The 20765-nt window shown below is 47.2% G+C and overlaps 1 protein-coding gene across 1 annotated transcript in view; it reads left to right on the top strand.

The window, feature by feature from the left end:
* Window positions 1-20765, top strand: part of LOC129345353 (alpha-2-macroglobulin-like protein 1) — a 95888-nt gene that overhangs the window by 60819 nt on the left and 14304 nt on the right. The window contains exons 24-29 of the mRNA XM_055002472.1: window positions 2573-2656; window positions 3900-4076; window positions 6694-6775; window positions 6889-7045; window positions 10211-10285; window positions 18924-19086. Of these exons, the coding sequence (XP_054858447.1) occupies window positions 2573-2656; window positions 3900-4076; window positions 6694-6775; window positions 6889-7045; window positions 10211-10285; window positions 18924-19086 (738 nt within the window). The remainder of the gene's footprint in view (window positions 1-2572; window positions 2657-3899; window positions 4077-6693; window positions 6776-6888; window positions 7046-10210; window positions 10286-18923; window positions 19087-20765) is intronic.

The following is a 20765-nucleotide window of genomic DNA, read 5'->3' as shown; positions in this document are numbered from 1 at the left end:
AAGGCATCCTTCACTCTGATAGGTGGCTAGCAGCAGGGAGGAAGAATTCTTAAAGCAAAGAGGATGTCAAGGGGTTCTATGAGCCCCTTTGAACTGAGCTCCTGGTGCCTCTGTCCTGCCTAGAGATGAGGAATTTACCCGGCTGCCCCCAGGGGCGGCGGGCCTATTGAGGCCAGGTAGGTGGTGGCCGCAGGCACGGGGTGCTGGAGGGAGCGCCGGAGGAGGTGCGGTGCGTGGGAGCACGCGCCACAAAGCACCAGCCTCCTATCCCTCCCACCCCACACCGCTGCCGCCGCCAGCAGAAGCCCCCGGCCAGGTGCAGCAACCATGGGCAGGCATCTGCGGCGGCACAGGCAACCAAGCGGGAGAGCTTGAAGGCCGCCCGCTGCAGCAATCGGGCCGGCGGTGGCTCGTGCGCTTCCGTGCGCATCACGCAGGGTGGTGTGTGCACACGCACGCGCGCGCATGCAGGGGCGCCTGGCCAGCCGGCCGGCCACGTGCATGGTAAACCCTTGTGCCGCCCCTGGCTGCCCCAAGCCCCATGGTACCAGTTTGTCATGCGGAGCTGACCTCTCTAGCCAGATAGAGGCTGGAAAGGCCGTACACTGCAGCCATAGATTCTTGGCCCCTTTACGTTTGCTCAGTTGCCCGTTACCTATGACCCTCTCAAGCTGCCTTATGCCGAGTCAGGCCGTGGGCCTGTTTGCCAGCTCTCATCAGCTCTCTCCTAGAAGCTAGTAACCAAACAATATATCATGAAGTCCTAACAAAATAAAGTACTAATAAAGCAATTACAAAATCAATTATTTGTTCTTATTTCATAGATACACAAGTTGCCTTCAATATATTATAATCAGGGCTTTTTTTTCAGGGGGAACGCGGGGGGACGGAGTTCCGGAACCTCTTGAAAATGGTCACATAGTTGGTGGCCCCGCCCCCTGATTTCCAGACAGAGGGGAGTTGAGATTGCCCTCCGCGCCACTTGGCGCGGAGGGCAATCTCAACTCCCCTCTGTCTGGAGATCAGGGGGCGGGGCCACCAGCCATGTGACCATTTTCTTCAAGGTCAACCCACTGAGTTCTACCACCTCTTTCCCCAGAAAAAAGCCCTGATTATAATACACACAATCTTCCCACCTTCAGACCTGAACATAAAGTGCTTGTGCATCCAGTACAATGGATGAAACTTCCTATGAACAGTCGTTTAACATCATTTAAAGTGCTACACGAAACAATTTATAATGTAAGTAACAACAGTAGTAGAATACGTAAAGTTCTTAAAGTGCATAGGACCAGTGCCTAGTACAGATCATAGGAAGTTTCATCCATTGTACTGGATGCACTTTATGTTCAGGTCTGAAGGTGGGAAGATTGCGTGAATTATAATATACTGAAGGCAATTTGTGTATCTATGAAATAAGAACAAATAATTGATTTTGTAATTGCTTTATTAGTACTTTATTTCGTTAGGACGTCACGATATGTTGTTTGGTTACCAACTCTCCTGATTCTCTCTGTATTGTTAAACTTCCCTGCTTTTTGATGTGAAGTGCCAGCAGTCCTGTTTCACGTCGGTTCATTCATTGTCCAGCTTCAGCTCAGGTGGCAAGGCTACCGTACGCTGGCCTCCGAGCCTGAGCAGAATACCGGTGAAACTGCACGTAGGTGCCCTTTTATTGCTCTGGAAATGGAACTCCAGGGTAGCAGCAGGACGTTTGAGGCACTATCGTGGCTGAGAGGAGGGTGGGAGGTGCAGGAGAAGATGCCACGTCTCATGCAGGAGAAGTCCCTAAGGGAAACGCTGCCTGGCGCTCAGCCTTTGCCTCTCACCCATCGCAGGCAGAAGTAGGAGCACTCTGAACCTCTGCTTACTTGGGAAATAGTAAAGAGTCCAGCAGCACCTTTAAGACTAACCAACTTATTGTAGCATAAGCTTTCGAGAACCACAGCTCTCTTTGTCAGATGCATCATCAGCTTTCGAGAACCACAGCTCTCTTCGTCAGATGCATCGTCAGCTTTTGAGAACCGCAGCTCTCTTCGTCAGATGCAACTTTATTGTAGCATAAGCTTTTGAGAACCACAGCTCTCTTCGTCAGATGCATCGTCAGCTTTTGAGAACCACAGCTCTCTTCATCAGATGCATCGTCAGTTTTTGAGAACCACAGCTCTCTTTGTCAGATGCAACTTTATTGTAACATACGCTTTTGAGAACCACAGCTCTCTTCGTCAGATGCAACTTTATTGTAGCATAAGCTTTTGAGAACCACAGCTGTCTTCGTCAGATGCAACTTTATCGTAGCACAAGCTTTTGAGAACCACAGCTCTCTTCGTCAGATCCAACTTTATTGTAGCATAGGCTTTTGAGAACCACAGCTCTCTTCGTCAGATGCAACCTAACGGTTGCATCTGACGAAGAGAGCTGTGGTTCTCAAAAGCTTATGCTACAGTAAAGTTGGTTAGTCTTAAAGGTGCTACTGGACTCTACTGTTTTGCAACTACAGACTAACACGGCTAACTCCTCTGGTCCTGCTTACTTGGGCCGTGTGCTTGTGGTCACTCTCTTCTCCTCTCAGGGGATCCTGCGCTGGAGGAAGTCTCTTTGACGCTGCCTGCGGTTATTATTGAGGACACTGGCCGAGCCACCATCTCTGTCATCGGTGAGGAAACGGACCCGGGTCCCTGAGGGAGGCTCCAGCTGACAGCCCTCTCCCCGGCCATGGATGAGATGAGGGCATGCCGTGGTGCTGGCAGCCTGCCTTCGATGTGTCGTGGTTCAGTTCTCATCCCCTCCTGAGCATCCACCCTTGACTGCTACTCCTCAGCCTCTGTGGATTCTTCCTGGAAGCTCCCAGGAGGGAATGTAGAGCGCTCTTGAAGGTGGGGTGGCCCCCAAATGCACGTGGCTGCCTTCTGGCACTTTTGCCCCTTTGTTCCTCCCTCCCTCGCGCTCTTGACCTTTGCGTCCTTTCCTGTGTTAAAGTTTGGGTGTCAGGTGTCTCTGGCAGCAACCCAGGTGAGCCAGGAGTGAATTGGTGCTCCAGTGATGGTAGTTAGCCTGTAGATGAGGAAAGGGGGTCCCAAATATTGGGCCAGCTGCTAAGAGCCAGTTTGCTGTAGTGGATCAGAGCGGCAGGACTCTAATCTGGAGAGCCAGGTTTGATTCCCCACTCCTCCGCTTGAAGCTGGCAGGTTGACCTTGGGTCGAATGAATGAATTGAATTTATTTCGGTTCACAACCAGCTTTAAACTAGTAAAGTGAACTAGTAAAGTGGGTCAGTCGCAGCTTCTTGGAGCTCTCTCAGCCCCATCCACCTCACATTGATGTGGTAATAACATACTTTGTGAACCGCTCTGAGTGGGTATTAGGTTGTCCTGAAGGCCAGTATATAAATTGAGGTCGTTTCCACACGGTTCCCCGCTGCTCGTAACAACCCGGAATATTGCGAAAAAAATGTGGAAGACCGCGTTTTCTTGCGCGAGATTTGCGCAATGTGACATCTCGCATGAGAAAATGCGATCTTCCATGGTTTTTTCGCAATATTCCGGGTTGTTACGAACAGCAGGGAGCCAGGTGGAAACGGCCGAAATATTGTTGTTGTTGTTATTAACCCTTTCCTGTGGGTCCTTGAGAGTGGGCTTTCTGAAGCCCAGTTCTTTTTGCCATGGATTAAGTAGCTTCCCAGCTTGCTCCTGTCTTCATGTTTTGCAAAATTCTGGCCCAAAAATGGTGCAGGGTTTGAAATTAAAACACAGTATTTCAGTCTCTGTTGTACTGTTGTACTCCACAAGCCCTTGGATGCTCGGAGGAAGGAGGCTGTTTCAGGATTCTGTTCAGGAGTTTAGAGGGAAGGCTGAGACTCCAGTCTCCTGAGCTGAGGAATGTTTCTTTGTGACATTCAGGTGACATACTGGGCCCTGCGCTCCAGCATATCGCCTACCTGCTTCAGATGCCCTTCGGCTGCGGTGAGCAGAACATGGTCAAGTTTGTTCCCAATATCTTTATTCTCCGATACTTGGAGGCGACCAACCAGGCCACTCCCGAGATCAAAGCCAAGGCCACGGAATACATGAAGAGCGGTGAGTGAGCGGGGGCTCTTTGCCACGTCTCTTTTTTGAGAAAAGTGCAGCTAGTTGTTGACAAGAACTGTGTGAACACAAAAGGGTCATTTAACCATTCTGAGTCATTTCAACTTCAAACTATTGGAGATGAAATTAGAAATGCTGGTGATTATTCTTTTCATATAATGGATTTAGAGAGCAGACCTCTGAGAGATGAAGCTCTCCCGATAAGCTTGGTCAGGCTTCATCTTTGCCTGCCGTACAGGATTGGAGTGAAAACATAATGGGCTGGCTGCTTGTGCACAAGCCAACCCGTGTTCTTTTGAGGAAGGGTGAGATGCAGAAGGGCTGGCTACCCAGGCCATGTAGCTTGAAGAGGTCCTTCCATTCACCCTCTTGCCTCTGGGTTTCAGACTGCCTACCTGTTTTTCAAGAAACTTTTATCCCTAGCAGAGAGAGAGAGTCATTTCTGTGTGAAATTCTGGCATCTTTGGGACAGATGAGTAGTGCTAAAATATTACTCACCCACCCCCTTTTAACCTTGGCCATTTCCACACTGCTTACCAGCCATGGGATATCGCGCCGAGCTCCCGGAACGACAGCGTCTTCCTGGTGCGCTGTCAGCTCGGCGCCATGTTCCGTGGATGGTAAGCAGTGTGAAAACGGCCCTTGCTTCTTGGATGTTCGTTGACTGTTCACTGCTTTGGTACCATTTGTGTTGGGGGGAGGGGGGGTCTTCCTTTTGGGAAACGATCCCAGCCAATTGGCAATTGTTTTCTCGGTGCAACAGAACCGTTCAACATTGGTCACTGTGGGCAAATGAAGCCAACTGAGAGCGAAGGCAATGGCTTTGCTTCTTGGATTGACGTTGCCCCTAGTCTTAATAGGCAAATGGTTTCTGAGCAAGTCTTTTGAGCAGTCACCAAAAAGGGAAGGGGATCCTTTGTGCTGCAGCTGCAAATTCATTGCCTCTCCCCCATTTAACTCCGACCTAGATCTGATGCAGAGATTAGGCTAGTGGTGATGATATAGCTGTACAGATTTCCTACTCTGAGTCTCTGTGCACAAGATATCTTACACAGGGGCACTCAAATGTAGGGACACACAACATTAGCCGGGAAGCATAGTTTAAGAAGTCAGAGCCAAAGGTTATGTCAATTTCACCTCTCTACAGGAGGGTAGTTTTAAAAAAGCAGAGCCAGGGAGATTGATCCTTGGAGTGTTTGTTAATTTAGTCTTCACTTCCCTTTGGCTCTGTCTTTTTAAACTACCCACCTGAAGAGAGGTGAAATTGATAGAGCCTTTGAGGAGGCAAAACTGAAATTAACAAATCCTTTGAGGAGTGATCTCCGCCAGCTCTGTCTTTTTAAACTGCACTTCTCAGCTAACATTTCATCTCCCTAAAGTATCCCCGTATAAGATGTCTCATATAGAGAAACTCTAAATCTGCTTCCACTTGTGGGAAGATTCTCTGTTGTACTTCCACTATCTCTACAGTGATATTTTCTGTGGGAATGATGCATTCACAACAGCCTTTCTGCAGTACTTGCCTTGGTCACCCTCTCATGGCTACCCCACACAGACACTTTCGTACCACCAGAGAGCTTTTTTAAATCATTAGTGGCAAGATAGGCACAATCATTTTTGTTTAAAAAGGCCCTTTGGTGGCACAAGGCGGGGTGGCGCGGTTGGCAGCAGTGAGGATTCTAAAATAGTTCCAATGTGGACAAGAAGTTCAAAAATTCACACCTTCCTATCCAAACAAAGTCACTTTAACTCCAGTTAAAAGAGAGAAAAAGTCAGAAAGTGCCTGGATGGACAGCTTTGTGGTGTGGATGCTCCAGCAACAACCAGTATTTAGCATGTTCCCTGGAAAGGGGACAGAAGGCTGAAGCTTGGCTGCCTTGGCTTAAACCCATTGATCTGCTAGCCTTGCCCAATTGAAACCACACATTTGCTGGGTCAAATCTGTTGAGAGAGGGAGGGCAGGAAGGGTTACATCAGTACTTAGTTCTTGTGGCCCTTCTTACATGCCCTGGGTAATGCTGATCACCACCTTGGGGTCAGGTAGCTGCTGTAGCACAGTGGTTAAGTGGTTCAGCTGTGAATCAGCACTCTACTGGTTCGTATCGCACTACTGCCATGAGCTCAGCAGGTGGCCTTGGGGAAGCCACTCCTCTCATCCCCAGCTCCGCAGCTGTATTGTGGGGATAATAATAACACTAACTTGTTCACTGCTTTGGGCGAGGCACTAATCTGTCGAGAAGACCAGTATATAAGCGCAGTTATTATTATTATTAGGTAGCAATTTTCCCCAGGTCAGTTTGGCCAGGGATCCTGACAGTGTTTTGCCATCTTCTGGGCATGGAGCAAGGGTCACTGGGGCTGTGGGGTGGGAGGAGGTAGTTGTGGATTTCCTGCATTGTGCAGGGGGTTGGACTAGATGACCCTGGAGGTCCCTTCCAGCCCTCTGATTCGGTGAGAGCTGCGGTGGCCCTCTCCTGTGGCGACAGTGCCCTTCCCCTGAGGCCAGAGGCTCTTGCATTGGGGAAGGCTCTTTCAGCTGTAGGAAAGCACTTCCGTTAGCAGGATGGATCCGCAGAACTGAGAACATCATTCTCCCCATCTCTTGCAGGGTACCAGCGGCAATTGCTCTATAAACACGATGATGGGTCCTACAGTGCCTTTGGCAAACAGGACACGGAGGGCAACACTTGGTGAGTAGAGGGTCACCTGACAAAGCAACACCTGTCAGGCAACGTCGTCCTCAAAGCCACTGAAGCCACAACTTCTCTCCTTTCTGTGTCTCTCCCCCTTGCTCATTCCCCAGGCTGACGGCTTTTGTGGCTCGGGCTTTCGGCCAGGCAAAGTCCTACGTCTTTATTGATGACAAGCACGTTCACGATGCTGTTCACTGGCTGGAGGAGCACCAGCTTCCCAGCGGCTGCTTTCAAAATGTCGGGAGGCTCTTCAACAATGCTCTGCAGGTACAAACCCTGTGAATCTAACACTCGCTGATATTGCTGCCATAGCGACTCATTCTTGGTGGTGGAGGAGAGTGCCCTCAAGTCATTGCTGAGTTACGGCGACCCCTGGTGGGGGTTCATAGCAAGGGATTAAAAGAAGTGGTTTGCCATTGCCTGCCTCTGCAACTTGGGTCTTCCTTGGAGGTCTCCCATCCAATTACTAACCAAAGCCGACCCAGCTTAGTTTCTGAGATCTGACCGGATCAGGCTCTCCTGGGCTATCCAGGTCATTCTTCTTTTTTTTTAATTAAACAGAATTTTATTAATATAAAGCATACAATAAATTACAAGATAGCATAGATTAACAAGTAACATTTGGTAACTAAAACACAACCAATAACCAAATAACAATACTATATACAATGTAAAGTAACAGTGGCAAGGCTTAAATTCGAAGAACTACGTTACAGCAATTCAAAAACAGATTTGTGAAACTTTGATACAGCCCAGATATTATTGTTTTCCAGATATTCAAAGAGGGGAGACCGTTTCTCCTGAAAATCAGTGCTTTGGGGGAAGTGCTTGGCTTGATAAATTTTGTCACTCATTTTTTCCGTAATGAAATGATCCCAGATCTTGTTATGCCAGACGGATAATGTTGGAACACTTATTACTTTTCCAATAAGTTGCAATAATGCTCTTTGCAGCTGTTAGTAGGCTTCTTATAAGCAGGGCTTTTTTTCAGGGGGAACGCGGGGGGACGGAGTTCCGGAACCTCTTGAAAATGGTCACATGGCTGGTGGCCCCGCCCCCTGATCTCCAGACAGAGGGGAGTTGAGATTGCCCTCCGCGCCAGTTGTCGTGGAGGGCCATCTCAACTCCCCTCTGTCTGGAGATCAGGGGGCGGGGCCGCCAGCCATGTGACCATTTTCTCTGAGGGAAACCCACTGAGTTCCACCACCTCTTTTCCCAGAAAAAAAGCCTTGTTTATAAGGTCCTTTCTTATTTTGGGAATGAGTAGGTTGTCCCATTGATCCAAAAAGATTAATTCAGGCTTTAGAGGGATTGTGATGTCTTTAATCGAAGTGAGGATTTTCTTCCAAAAATTAATGACATGTTGGTCTCCATTCTTTGAATATCTGAAAAACAATAATATCTGGGCTATATCAAAGTTTCACAAATCTGTTTTTGAATTGCTGTAACGTAGTTCTTCGAATTTAAGCCTTGCCACTGTTACTTTACATTATATATAGTATTGTTATTTGGTTATTGGTTGTGAATGTTTTATCCAGGTCAATCTTAAGAGCTGTTGTTTCTGAGGGAATCCCTGAGGGTTCAGTGTTGTAGCAAAAGGAAAGAGGAGATTCTTTGTGTGGCCTTCAGAAAGATGAACCATGTCTTATGCCAACAGAAGCTTTTGTGGATGAGGCCCCTTTTCTTAAGACATAGTGAGTGGATCTCCACCGTGCTGGCATTTTATGTTGGCGGTGTGTAAAGTCAAAAAGCAAAACAATTAGAAGGGTCATCAAGAGGGAATGACTTGTAGTGTGTCAGTGGACTTGCCAACGGGCCTGGAGAGAAATGTCCTGTCTTTTGAATAGAGACTTAAGGTCTGGAAATGAGTAAAGGTAAAGTGGAGCCCTCAAGTCATAGCTGATGTATGGCAACCCCTGGCAGGGTTTTCAGGGCAAGAGAAGAACAGAGGTGGTTTGCCGTTGCCTGTCTCTGCAACCCTGGTCTTCACTGGAGGTCTCCCATCCAATTACTAACCAAGGCTGACCCTGCTTAGCTTCTGAGATCTGACAAGTTCAGACTTACCTGGGCTATCTAGGTCAGAGCTTTGGAAATCAATAGCCAAAGCTTTTTGTCACCTGGTAAATAACATCCCAGTAAGCCTTTCTTACAAGGATGTTTCAGGTGGGTAGCCAGGTTGGTCTGCAATAGAACCACAAGATTCGAGTCCAGTAGCACCTTAAAGATGCTACCTTAAGATGCTACTGGCCTTGAATCTTGTTGTTTCACAGGGATGTGACTTTTTTCCTCCAGGCCAGTTGGCAACTATGGAGGAACCATTCCTAGATGTGGCCATGGCCATAGAAGGAAGCAGGAAATCAGCTGCCTTCTCCTCACTGCCAAGGTCAGCAGGGAATGCTAAGGCCCAGCGTGCCCCTCACTCTGTGAGTTCAGTCTTTAGCAACCATCATTACTTCCTCAATGCAAAACCTGAACTGGCTTCTCCCCCTGGCCTCCTTGCAGGCTCCCTGCTGGGATCAGCCCCTCTCTCCCACACCCGCACCTCACCCCACCTGATGAAGAAAGATCTAGATCCTGGGGCTGACAGGCACAGCACCAGAGTCCCTCTTTATGGCTGGTCAAGCTAGAGAGTTCAGATGTTCTCAAGGAAGCTTAGCCAGCTGACTGTTTATATAAGGGGGGAAAGACCAGATATTTTATGCTGACATCTATGTCACAAAGTCGTACACATCATTTTTGAAAATACTAAATGATGTCCTTTGAGCATCAAAAACACGCAGCAACCACCTCTCGATCCAAATTGGAACTGCACGGGGAGATGGACGGAGATCTGCGTTGTCTCATCTCAGCATGATGACATGGTCCAGATCAGGGCTTTTTTTCAGCAGGAACGCAGTGGAACAGAGTTCCGGAACCTCTTGAAAATGGTCACATGGTTGGTGGCCCCGCCCCCTGATCGCCAGACAGAGGGGGGTTGAGATTGCCCTCGTGGAGGGCAATCTCAACTCCCCTCTGTCTGGAGATCAGGGGGCAGGGCCACCAGCCATGTGACCATTTTCTCCGAGGGCAACCCACTGAGTCCCACCACCTCTTTTCCCAGAAAAAAAGCCCTGGTCCAGAGAATCACGCCTTTTCTTCAACGTATGATTAACTCTTGCTGGCCACTTCCAGACCTAACGACTAAACTGGGTGTGCACTTGGTCAACTATAGTGTGTCTTTCTTTACAATCTGGTATTCTGTACCGCCTTAGTTTTCATTACAGCACTTGTGAAAATGGTGGCTGAAATCAGGTCGGCGGCCTGAGGAACCTTTATTGCCTGTTCAGGTGGGGGACATGTATTGACTCTGGTGTGGAGAAATGTCTTTTGAACAGGGAGGGAATGAGCTCTCACGTCTTGGCTTCTCCTCTGAGCCTCCCCTTACATCCGCAGGGTGGTGTGGACGATGATTTCTCCCTGACAGCTTATGTGACGGCTGCACTCCTCGAGCTCCACCTGCAGCACAACGTGAGTTCTCTTGTTCCTCTGACTTTTCCAAAGGGTTCTGGAAGCTGCCCATCATCCAGGGATCTAGGGAGAGCCAATTTGGTGTAGTGGTTAAGAGCTGCAGGACTCTAATCTGGAGAACTGGGTTTGATTCCTCACTCCCCCGCTTGAAGCCAGCTGGGGGTGACCTTGGGTCAGTCACAGCTCTTTCAGAACTCTCTCAGCCCCACCCACCTCACCGGGTGATTGGCATGAGGATAATAATAACACACTTTGTAAACCACTCTGAGTGGGTGTTAAGTTGTCCTGAAGGGCAGTGTATAAATCAAACATTAATGTTAAACATACTTCCAGGATCTGAGAGCAATTCAGTTGGATATGTACATGGATTTGTGTCTCTTACAATTCTGCTGCCCACAATTAGAACTCCTGGAAGAGAGAAGCTGGCTAGAGAGAAGAGACCACAAAGGGAAAGCAGACCTTTAAAATTCTGAGCTCAATTAAAAAAATTATTTTGTAATAATCCAGGAAAACCTGCATAGATTTAGGAAATTCACATATATATCTATTCCTTCCAAAATATGTCTTCATGGTGGAAAAATACTATATTGGAAAGCACTCTAAATAAGTCACACTCTCTGGTGGAAAGAAGCGAAATCCCTCTGATCTGAACCCCAGTTATCTGAATTTGTGCCATCACAGTAATGCTGCACTGATAGTGTAATAGTGTATTTTGAACTTCTAGTAATCTGCATTTTTGGATTATTCCCACTGAGAAAAAAACGTGGAGAGCAGGCGAGAGTTTCTGTTATGCATTGTAATAACCACTAATAAAATAGGTTGACTTTAGTATCCTTAATTCTGATCTAATTTTTTGCATCAGGAAAATAAGGTAATTTTTAATCTTATCAATAAAAAAGTATTTTTTAAAAAAGAGAACCCATATATATTAGTATATCTGTTTAAAACCATCTTAGACTGGGTTATTTTCATTACTATTTTTTAGTTTTAATTTTAGGTTGCTATTGTAGTGATTTTATTGAACACTATTGTTTATTGTAAGTGATTTTTATTATTATTATTAATAGCTGGGAAAGTATAGAGTAAGAGGGGTAGGGGTAGGGGAAGGAAATACATATTGGTTCATTCAAATACATTGCAACGTTCAATCAAAAATGTTTTCTTATTGTCTTTTTATAGTCCATCAGTTAGCTCATTGTTACAGCTTTTCCATTTATTTTTGCACAGTCCATAAAGGTCATCAGCTTATCCGGGAATTAAGTTTCTTGAAAGCCCTTTTAAATCCAATTATAGAAGGGGTCCCAAATGTCATCATATGTCATATTATCTCTATCTTTCAGTAAACTGGATAACTTATCCATTTCTGTTGTGTTGAGTATTCTTTCAATCAAATTATCTTGTGCTGGGACATCTGTCATTTTCCAGAATTTCGCATACAAAATTCTAGCTGTAGTAATTATATTCAAAATCAAATGTTTTTGGTTTTTATTCAAAAACGTTCAGGATTCAGTGGTATAGAGATTTTGAGAATCTGCTGGATCATTCTGTGAATCATTTTCCAAAATTCCCTCGCTTTCTTACAAGTCCACCACATATGATAATAAGTACCCACCTTAGTTTCACACTTCCAACATTTATTTGACCCACTTGGAGACATTTTGGCTATTCTGATAGGAGTCAAATGCCATCTATAAAACATTTTATAAATATTTTCTTTTAAAGAAGCAGATTTTGTCATCTTTAAATTTTCTTTCCACATTTGGGACCATTGCTCCAGATCAATTGTATGTCCCACATTTTCTGCTATTTGTTATTCACTGTCTATAGTAGTTTGTTTAAATTGTAATGCCAGCTTGAGGAAAATAAGGTGAAAATATCCTATATCTAATGCTGGACCAGGACTTGTGGATCATTAAATCCACTCCCTGGGGCCAGGTACAGAGGAGGAAGATGTTTGTTCCACCCTAGACAGCCCACAAGCTTTGCACCCCCACCCCATTAATTTAACATAAGGGGAAAAGATTACAATCTCAGGATGCTTTGTCATGAGATCTCAGCTGACATTTTGAAGAAGCAAAAGGGAGGGGACGCAGCCCCTGCAGTGGGAGCCAGGCTGCCCAAGCCTCTGCCAAGCGGCCAGGGCTCATTTTGAGGGGGAATGCACAGGAACACAGTTCCAACAGGTCCCCAAACAGGTCACATGTCAGGTAGCCCTGCTCACCTGACTCTCAGCCATTTGGGGCTCGTTTTGGCCTGGATTGGGGCCAAAATGGCCTGGATCAGGCCTCTGATGGGAGGTGGATCACTCTCCCACTCAGCAGCAGCCTGATCCTGACCATTTTGGGCCCATATTTGGCCATTTTCAGCCCCTTTTTGCCCTTTTCACCCCAATTTCAGCCCTGAATGGCTGTCAGACTGTGGCTAAATAAGGCACTCACTACAGGGTTCCCTTTAGAAGCAAACACAAGTCCATTGTTTGGAAAAGGAAACTTTACTGCAGAAAAGGTCCATTATAGTCCACTGTCCTGAATAGGAGAATCAGGATGGTACATGATCATTGTTACCAATGAAGAGCAAGCATAAGATACAGAGTAACAATACCCATCTGGATCAGCCTCCCCCCACAGTTCTCAAAACAACATCTCTCAGTCCTGGGAAGCTGCTCTCCTTCAAGGCCAATGCTTGGTGGAACGGTGTTAGACAAAACAGTCTCCTCCGGTGGGAATGCTGCCTGGGAACTGGTGCACCTGGGAAGAAAACACTCAAACACTAGAAGCATTAGAAAATGGAGTCAGTACAGTTTAGATATACACTGGACCTGACATTCTGCCCCCCTTAAAACAGATCCCCCCCTGGCTTATATGGGTAGCGAGTATGAAAAGCTTTGGTTAATCTAGGAGCATGAACATGTGCAGAGTTCACCCATTCATCGTAACCAGAATCAAAGTCCTTCCATCTAATGAGGTAAAAAAGCTGATTTCGTTTGAGTTTAGAGTCCAAGATTTGTTGTACTTCATAGTGTATTTGGTCGTCAATCAAAGTTGGAATGGGTGGAGCTTTGACGTGCCATTTGTTGTCGATGGGAGCTCTCTTTAGAAGACTGACATGGAACGTATCATGCACATGGCGCAGGTTCTTGGGCAAAGTTACAGCAACAGTCACTTTATTTATTATCTTGCGCACAGGAAAAGGTCCTAGGAATTTTAGAGCGAGTTTGCGGCTTGTCTGAGCGAGTTTTAGATTTTTTGTGGAAATATACACATGATCTCCGGGTTGTAATTTCCATTCGGCCACACGATGGCGGTCTGCGTATTTTTTGTAATCCAGTTTGGCTTTTTCAAGGTGTTTCTTAATAAGAGTCCATTGCTGCGCCGCCTCCCCCCACCACGAAGATACATCTGGCAATTTAGAGGAATGGAGAGGGGGTGCATCCAACGGGAAGGGATTGAAGTGAGTTCCGTAGATAATTTTGAAGGGGGCCTCCCCCGTTGAAGCGTGTACACTGTTGTTATATGAGAACTCGGCCAGAGGGAGAAGGTCCGCCCAATTATCTTGTTGAAAATTGATGTAGCAACGAAGAAACTGTTCTAATATTTGGTTTGTTTTTTCGGATTGCCCGTCGGTTTGTGGGTGGTGGCTTGAACTGATGCCTTGTTCAATATTCAACATTTTCAAAAGCTCCCGCCAGAAGTTGGCAACGAACTGTCCGCCGCGATCCGAAATCACCTTGGACGGAAAAGAATGTAATTTTACGATGTGTTTTAGAAACAAATCTGCTAGTTTTCGAGCGGAGGGTATAGTAGTACAGGGGATAAAATGAGCTTGTTTGGAGAACAGATCTACCACAACTAAAATACAATTATGTCCTTTTGAGATAGGTAGATCAGTGATAAAGTCCATGGATATTACTTCCCAGGGTCTGTTTGGCGTTTCCAATGGTTGCAGGAGACCCGGAGGCTTCCCTTTCCTGGTTTTGGCGCTGAGGCAAACAGGACAGGAACTAACGTATTGGGAAATGTCTTTGCGCATGCCCGGCCACCAGAATTGTTTTTGGATTAGGTGCAAAGTTTTCAGATATCCATAGTGTCCAGCAGTGGGAGCATCATGACAGCGCTGCAAAACTTCCAGTCTGAGGCTGTCTGGGACATAAAACTTGCTCCCGGCTAACCAATCCCCTTGTGGGGATTGGGTCAGTTTGCTTCGCGGAGCCCTATCCCCCTCCTTCTCCACTTCAGTTTTAAGTTTCGATTTCCACTCTTGGTTGGCCGGGAGGGGCTGCTTGGCACGGCTGCGAGTAGTCACCACGCCCCCAAGTTGCGTAGGCGAGAAGACAGTGTTGACAGTCTCCTCCCGTTTGCTCTTATGTTGGGGCATGCGCGATAGGGCGTCTGCCAAAAAGTTAGTTTTGCCCGGGAGATAATTTAGAGTGAAGTTGAATTTGGAAAAGAATTCCGCCCATCGCAATTGCTTGGCATTCAGTCTGCGTGGGCTTCGGAGGGCCTCCAGATTTTTATGATCCGTCTAGACCTCGAAAGGGTATCGCGCCCCCTCCAGCCAATGTCTCCAGTTAGTAAGGGCCGCTTTTACTGCAAAGGCCTCCTTCTCCCACACATTCCAATTCCTTTCCGCCTCCGAAAATTTCCTAGACAAGAAAGCACAAGGCCGCAGCCTACCATCCTCCCCCTTCTGCAGTAAAACCCCCCCTATCGCCGTATCGCTGGCGTCGACCTGTACTATGAAAGGGGATTGTTCGTTGGGGTGGGAGAGGATGGGTTCTGTTACAAATTGCTTTTTTAGACAATCGAAGGCCGTTTGGCAATCGGGGGTCCATTGCAGTTTGGCAGAGGGTTTTTTAGCTTGGTCCCCTTTATCTTTGGTTTTCAGCAAGTCTGTTAAAGGGAGCGTGATTTGGGCGAAATTTGCTATGAAGTCTCTATAGAAGTTGGCAAAACCCAGGAAGGATTGTAGTTCTTTACGGGTGGTGGGTGTTTGCCAGTCCTGGATCGCCTGTATTTTGGCTGGATCCATTTTCAGACCTTCTTGGGAGATACAATACCCGAGGTAAGTGAGTTCGGTTTTATGGAATTCACATTTGGACAGTTTGATGGGTAGCTTATTCTTCATTAGGGTGGCTAAGACTTTTCGTACCGTTTGAATATGTTCTTCCTCGGTGTCCGAGTAAATTAACACATCATCAAGGTACACCACCACCCCTTTGTACAGAAATTCGTGTAGAACTTCGTTTATCATGGACATGAATACAGACGGGGCTCCCGTCAAACCAAAAGGCATAACTAAGTATTCATATTGTCCGAGGGGCGTATTGAAAGCGGTTTTCCACTCATCCCCTGCCTTGATACGAACGTGGAAGTAAGCATCTTTTAGATCTAATTTCGTAAAGATCTTACCTTGGGCCACGACGTTGAGAAGGTCTCGGATGAGCGGTATAGGATAGGCATTGTTGGTGGACACTGCATTCAAGCCTCGGAAATCTGTGCACAGTCGAAGTCCCCCATCCTTCTTTTTCACGAAGAGGACTGGAGCGGCGTGGGGGCTAGCGGCTGGGCGGATGAACCCTCGTTGGAGGTTGGTGTCAATGAATTTCCGGAGCTCTTCGCGTTCATGGAGACTCATGGGATAAAGTCGTCCTTTGGGCAGTGAGGCTCCGGGTAAAATTTCTACCGCACAGTCCGTTCGTCGGTGCGGGGGTAGAGTATCTGCTTCCTCTTCAGAGAAAGCATTTAGAAAAGGCCAGTACGGTTCGGGTATTTGGTTGACTTCTTCTTGGGTGAGAAGGGCCTTTTCTTTATGAGTTGGATCTTCGCCCCAGTTTTGATTCCAACGGTGATTTTCACAGTTGGCGTGACTGAAGGTAATGCATCCCTGTGCCCAGTCTATGTAGGGGTTGTGATCACATAGCCATTTGCTGCCTAGAATTAACGGGTACTTGGCAGTAGAGCTGATGACAAAGGACCTCTTTTCCCAATGTTGTCCCATGCCTGTGATCACTGGGATGGTTTCAGTTGTGACAGGATTCATGTTGGTACCATCCATTTGCTCAAAGATTACTGGATTTTGTAGATCCCGAGTTGGTAGGACTAGTCCATTGACTAGAGCAGGGGCGATGATGTCTCTTGAGCAGCCCGAGTCAATAAGAGCTTGCACCCGAATGTGCATCTTCCTCTCTGGGTTGATTAAAGTCACTGGCATGAATAAGATGGACCCAGGCGGCCGGTTCCGTGTAGGGACGGGCTTAGGGTGGATCTGTCGTTTGGGTCCTTTTACGACAGATCCATTTCGTTTCCCGACTGGGGACTTTCTGGATTGGTTTCTGTGGTTGGGGAAGCGGGATCGTATTCCATGACTTCTTCCGCTTCCAGCCCTCTCTCCGAGGCTGGCCTTTGGGAAGCGCCGCGGCCTCTATTTGCTCGTGGTGCTGGAGTCGGGCGTTGGAGCGTAGGAAACGGAGCAAGGGTTGGACGCCGTAATTGGAGCGGAGGTCTTTGCACAGGCCGGTAAGGGCATTGTGCTGCAAAGTGACCAGCCTGTCCGCATTGCAAACACAGCCCTTGTTGCCATCTAGCATCTCTCGCTCCACGGGTGGCGTAGCTAGCTCCCCGTGTTCCCCTCTGTAAGGTCAATGGTCTTCTTTGTCCCGTTTGTTGTTGTTGTTCAACCAAACGGACTTCCAAAATGCGATTCTCTACTTCGCAAACAAGTTGGATCCACCCTAACAGCATGGGGGGATTGTCTTGCATGAGGGCTCTGTCCAAAAGTCTCGGGTTAAGGCCTTGTTTGAACAGAATAATCTTGGTGGACTCCTCACACCTAGGGCACTTGGCTGCTAATTGCCGGAATTTTGTGACATAGTCTCTGGCTGACATGCTGCCCTGTTTAATGGCTTGCAATTCTGTTCGGGCCCGGGTTTCCTCTAAGGGGTCTTCATATTGCGCTCGGATAGCATCCACTAACCCCTGGAGAGTATCGAGTTCTGGGGCCCCGACATTGTATAGTCCTACATACCAATCTGCTGCCTTGCCCTGTAAACGAGATCCAAGATGTTCGATTTGGCTGGCCTCACTGCCGAAAAGGTCCATTATAGTCCACTGTCCTGAATAGGAGACTCAGGATGGTACATGATCATTGTTACCAATGAAGAGCAAGCATAAGATACAGAGTAACAATACCCATCTGGATCAGCCTCCCCCCACAGTTCTCAAAACAACATCTTTCAGTCCTGGGAAGCTGCTCTCCTTCAAGGCCAATGCTTGGTGGAACGGTGTTAGACACAACAATCTCCTCTGGTGGGAATGCTGCCTGGGAACTGGTGCACCTGGGGAGAAAGCACTTAAACACTAGAAGCATTAGAAAATGGAGTCAGTACAGTTTAGATATACACTGGACCTGACAAATGGCCAGGATTGGGTCCAAAACAGCCAGGATAGGTGATGTCAGGGGGTGTGGCACATGCAAATCAGTTATACTAATGACACACTTCTGGTGATGGCAAGAGGCATGGCATATGCTAATGAGTTATGCTAATGAGTTCCTCCAGCTCTTTTTCTACAAAATGACCCCTGCAAGCGGCCACCACCATGTGAGGCGGGCTGGTGAAGGAGGAGGTATGCTGCACATGGGCAGACAGAGGGAGGAGCGCAGCAGGTCCTGAAGTCACCACATGCGCCAGGCAGGAAATGGTGATGCAGATTTAGCAGGCAGGGAGGAGCAGAAGCTACAGGTGGGTGGGATGAAAGCCCAAGTTGGCAGGCTGGCGAAGGCACTGCAGGTAGGTAGTGTGCCTGTGGAAAACAGCAAACCAGAGAATCTCAGTATCCAACCGAGCAAGCAGTAATGCCAAGGCAGCAGCCAGACCTGGCAATGGCGCATAGCAAGCAAGTGACCCTGACACAGACAGACACACACAGCAATGCTGCCTGCCTCCCCTCCCCTCCTGTTGCCTGGTAAGCCTGAAAAAGAGGGGAGGGACAAAGTGCTGCAGCCTTTGAAATGTGATTTCTGGATATTTCCAAATATATTTGGATATGCTAGATATTATCTGGATGTACCCAAACAATTCCAAATAGTTTTTCAGGAATGTACTCGGCATTCCTCAGGCGAATCACACACCCCTAACATGAAGCAGATTCATGAAATCTGGAACGGCACCACTCCAGCCTGCAAGGGAAAGGAAGAAATGCAAAAACGTCTGTGCACAGAAATGTAGCGAGTCAGGGAGAAGGCAAGGCTAGGGCTCCTTGACAATTCATTTCTTCTGTGCAGATTTTTATTTTTTGTATGCAGGACCTTTCAGTCCTATGAGTCCTGTAGCCAGAAGTGTCACATATCACCCTCCAGACATCCACGTCTTTTGCTGCTTGTTAGAATGAGGCCACAGTGACCAATTAATTCCTTTGAGCTAGTTTCTCTTGGCCTGGGCAGCCAAACGAATATGGCCCTGTTGAGAAGACAACAAAGCGGAATCCCTTTATGTTGTAGCGACTCCCTTTTCTCTATTGAGAAGAGGGAGGTGTCTGGAGAATGGAGAGGATTTGCACTAACAGACCTTATTGGGTCACCATCCCACTCATTTGTCTAGTTGTATACACTTTACATCCTAACAGAATCTTTTTTATTCAAGGGCACCATGGTGGAAGATGCTTTAGCTTGTCTTAAGAGGAACTTAAGTTTTGTGAATGCTACCTACCCCAAAGCCTTGTCGGCGTATACCTTCACATTGGCCGGGGATATGGAGACGCGGCAACAGCTCCTGACAGACTTAAAGGAACATTCTGATGAATACGGTATGAGGGATGTTTTTTTTAATTGAAACATATTTCCCAATACAAATTCCAACTTTATACCAAGACGATAATAAACATATACATCGTATAGAAGAATTGTTGATATATTAACATACGTAAGTCAGAGTGGATTAAGCAATTATATAACATAGACAAACTAGATGTACTGATTTAAGAGCGATGTGGACCCTGAAAAAATTTAGTATGGTATTAATTAGTATGAGGGACAGTGTCAGACTCATTCACTAGCCGTTTAATTCTATTTTGCCCGGCTGCCTGTCAATGACAGAGGAGGGCCACACCAAGGCATAATGAAGATGAAAGGACAATTGGTGCAAAGGAAAGGAATCTTTAATCATCGCACAGCCCCTACGCATTTAGCAGACTCCACTAAAGTGTACATATGGGAACGGAACTAGAAAGAATCTGGAAGATTCTTCCTGAAGAAGCTGCACGCAAAACACATAGGGGTTGTACAATACTTAAAGATTCCTTTCCTCTGCCTCCATTGTCTCTTCATCTTTGTTCAGCCTGCCTTTCAGTCGAGTTTTTGCCCCATTCAGAATATCAGCTTTTCCCACTGAGGATGCTGGACTGAATTCTGAATGCATGGCTCACTGCTTATGCTCCTAAAAAATATGGCTGCTCAGAGATGCCCTTTTTCTTCTCCATAGTATTCCCAGAGTTAGGGCCAGTGGAGAACACACAGCAGCCTTCTGTACCTCTGAGGGCTGCCGAGAAAAGAGTTACTTTTCTGAATCATAAGCAGGGCTTTTTTTCAGCTGGGATGCGGTGGAACAGAGTTCTGGCACCTCTTGAAAATGGTCACATGGCCGGTGGCCCCGCCCCCTGATCTCCAGGCAGAGGGGAGTTGAGATTGCTCTCTGCACTGCTGGAGCGGAGGGCAATCTCAACTCCCCTCTGTCTGGAGATCAGGGGGCGGGGCCACCGGCCATGTGACCATTTTTGCCAAGGGCAATTTAAACTTTAAACAACTCCCCCCTTGTTCCAGCTGACCCAAAGTGATGTCATTGCGCAGTCCCGGAAACGTGTGTGCACTTTGCGCATGTGGTACCAGGAGCACCACTTCCCGCCAGAAGTTGCCCCCTGTGCTGGCAACCCACTGAGTTCCACCACCTCTTTTCCCAGAAAAAAAAACCCCGATCCGAAGAAATTAGAATTGTCCCTCCTGTTGCAATGAAAGCTTCTCATTGGGCCCAGAGAATCCAAGAGAGTACTAGGACCTTTACGCTTTCCATTTTAGGACGTCAGTTCCTCCTTGGATTGGAGCAGGGCCTTTCAAGTGATGGCACTGAAAATACATGCAGCCATTACGTGTGTTGAAATTGACACACGTATAGGATGAGCGAGGGCCATTGCACCGGTTGTGCCCCCTACCTATGTGTGATCTCTGCCTCATGAGCACAAAGTCTGTGTTCACCAGGATTCCTGACCATGGAGCTTACGCTTCCTTCATGCACAGACGCTGTGCTCAAGAGTTGGGGATTGCACGTAGGTTGGAGGCTGGGCCTGCATGCTCTGACATGCTGCCTCTCTGGCTGTGTTGTTTCTGCTGTACAGAATACCATGTGGTAGGGCCCATGAGTCCTTCATTCTATACAGTCTTAGAGAACTCTGAAATATTTGCATTTCTTGCGGGGGAGAAAGCTAGTTTTCTC

The sequence above is a fragment of the Eublepharis macularius genome, chromosome 18, assembly GCF_028583425.1.
Source record: "Eublepharis macularius isolate TG4126 chromosome 18, MPM_Emac_v1.0, whole genome shotgun sequence".
In the NCBI taxonomy this organism is placed as follows: Eukaryota; Metazoa; Chordata; class Lepidosauria; order Squamata; family Eublepharidae; genus Eublepharis; species Eublepharis macularius.
Note: the sequence above shows the minus strand (reverse complement) of the source record. Positions and strands in the feature narration are given on the sequence as shown.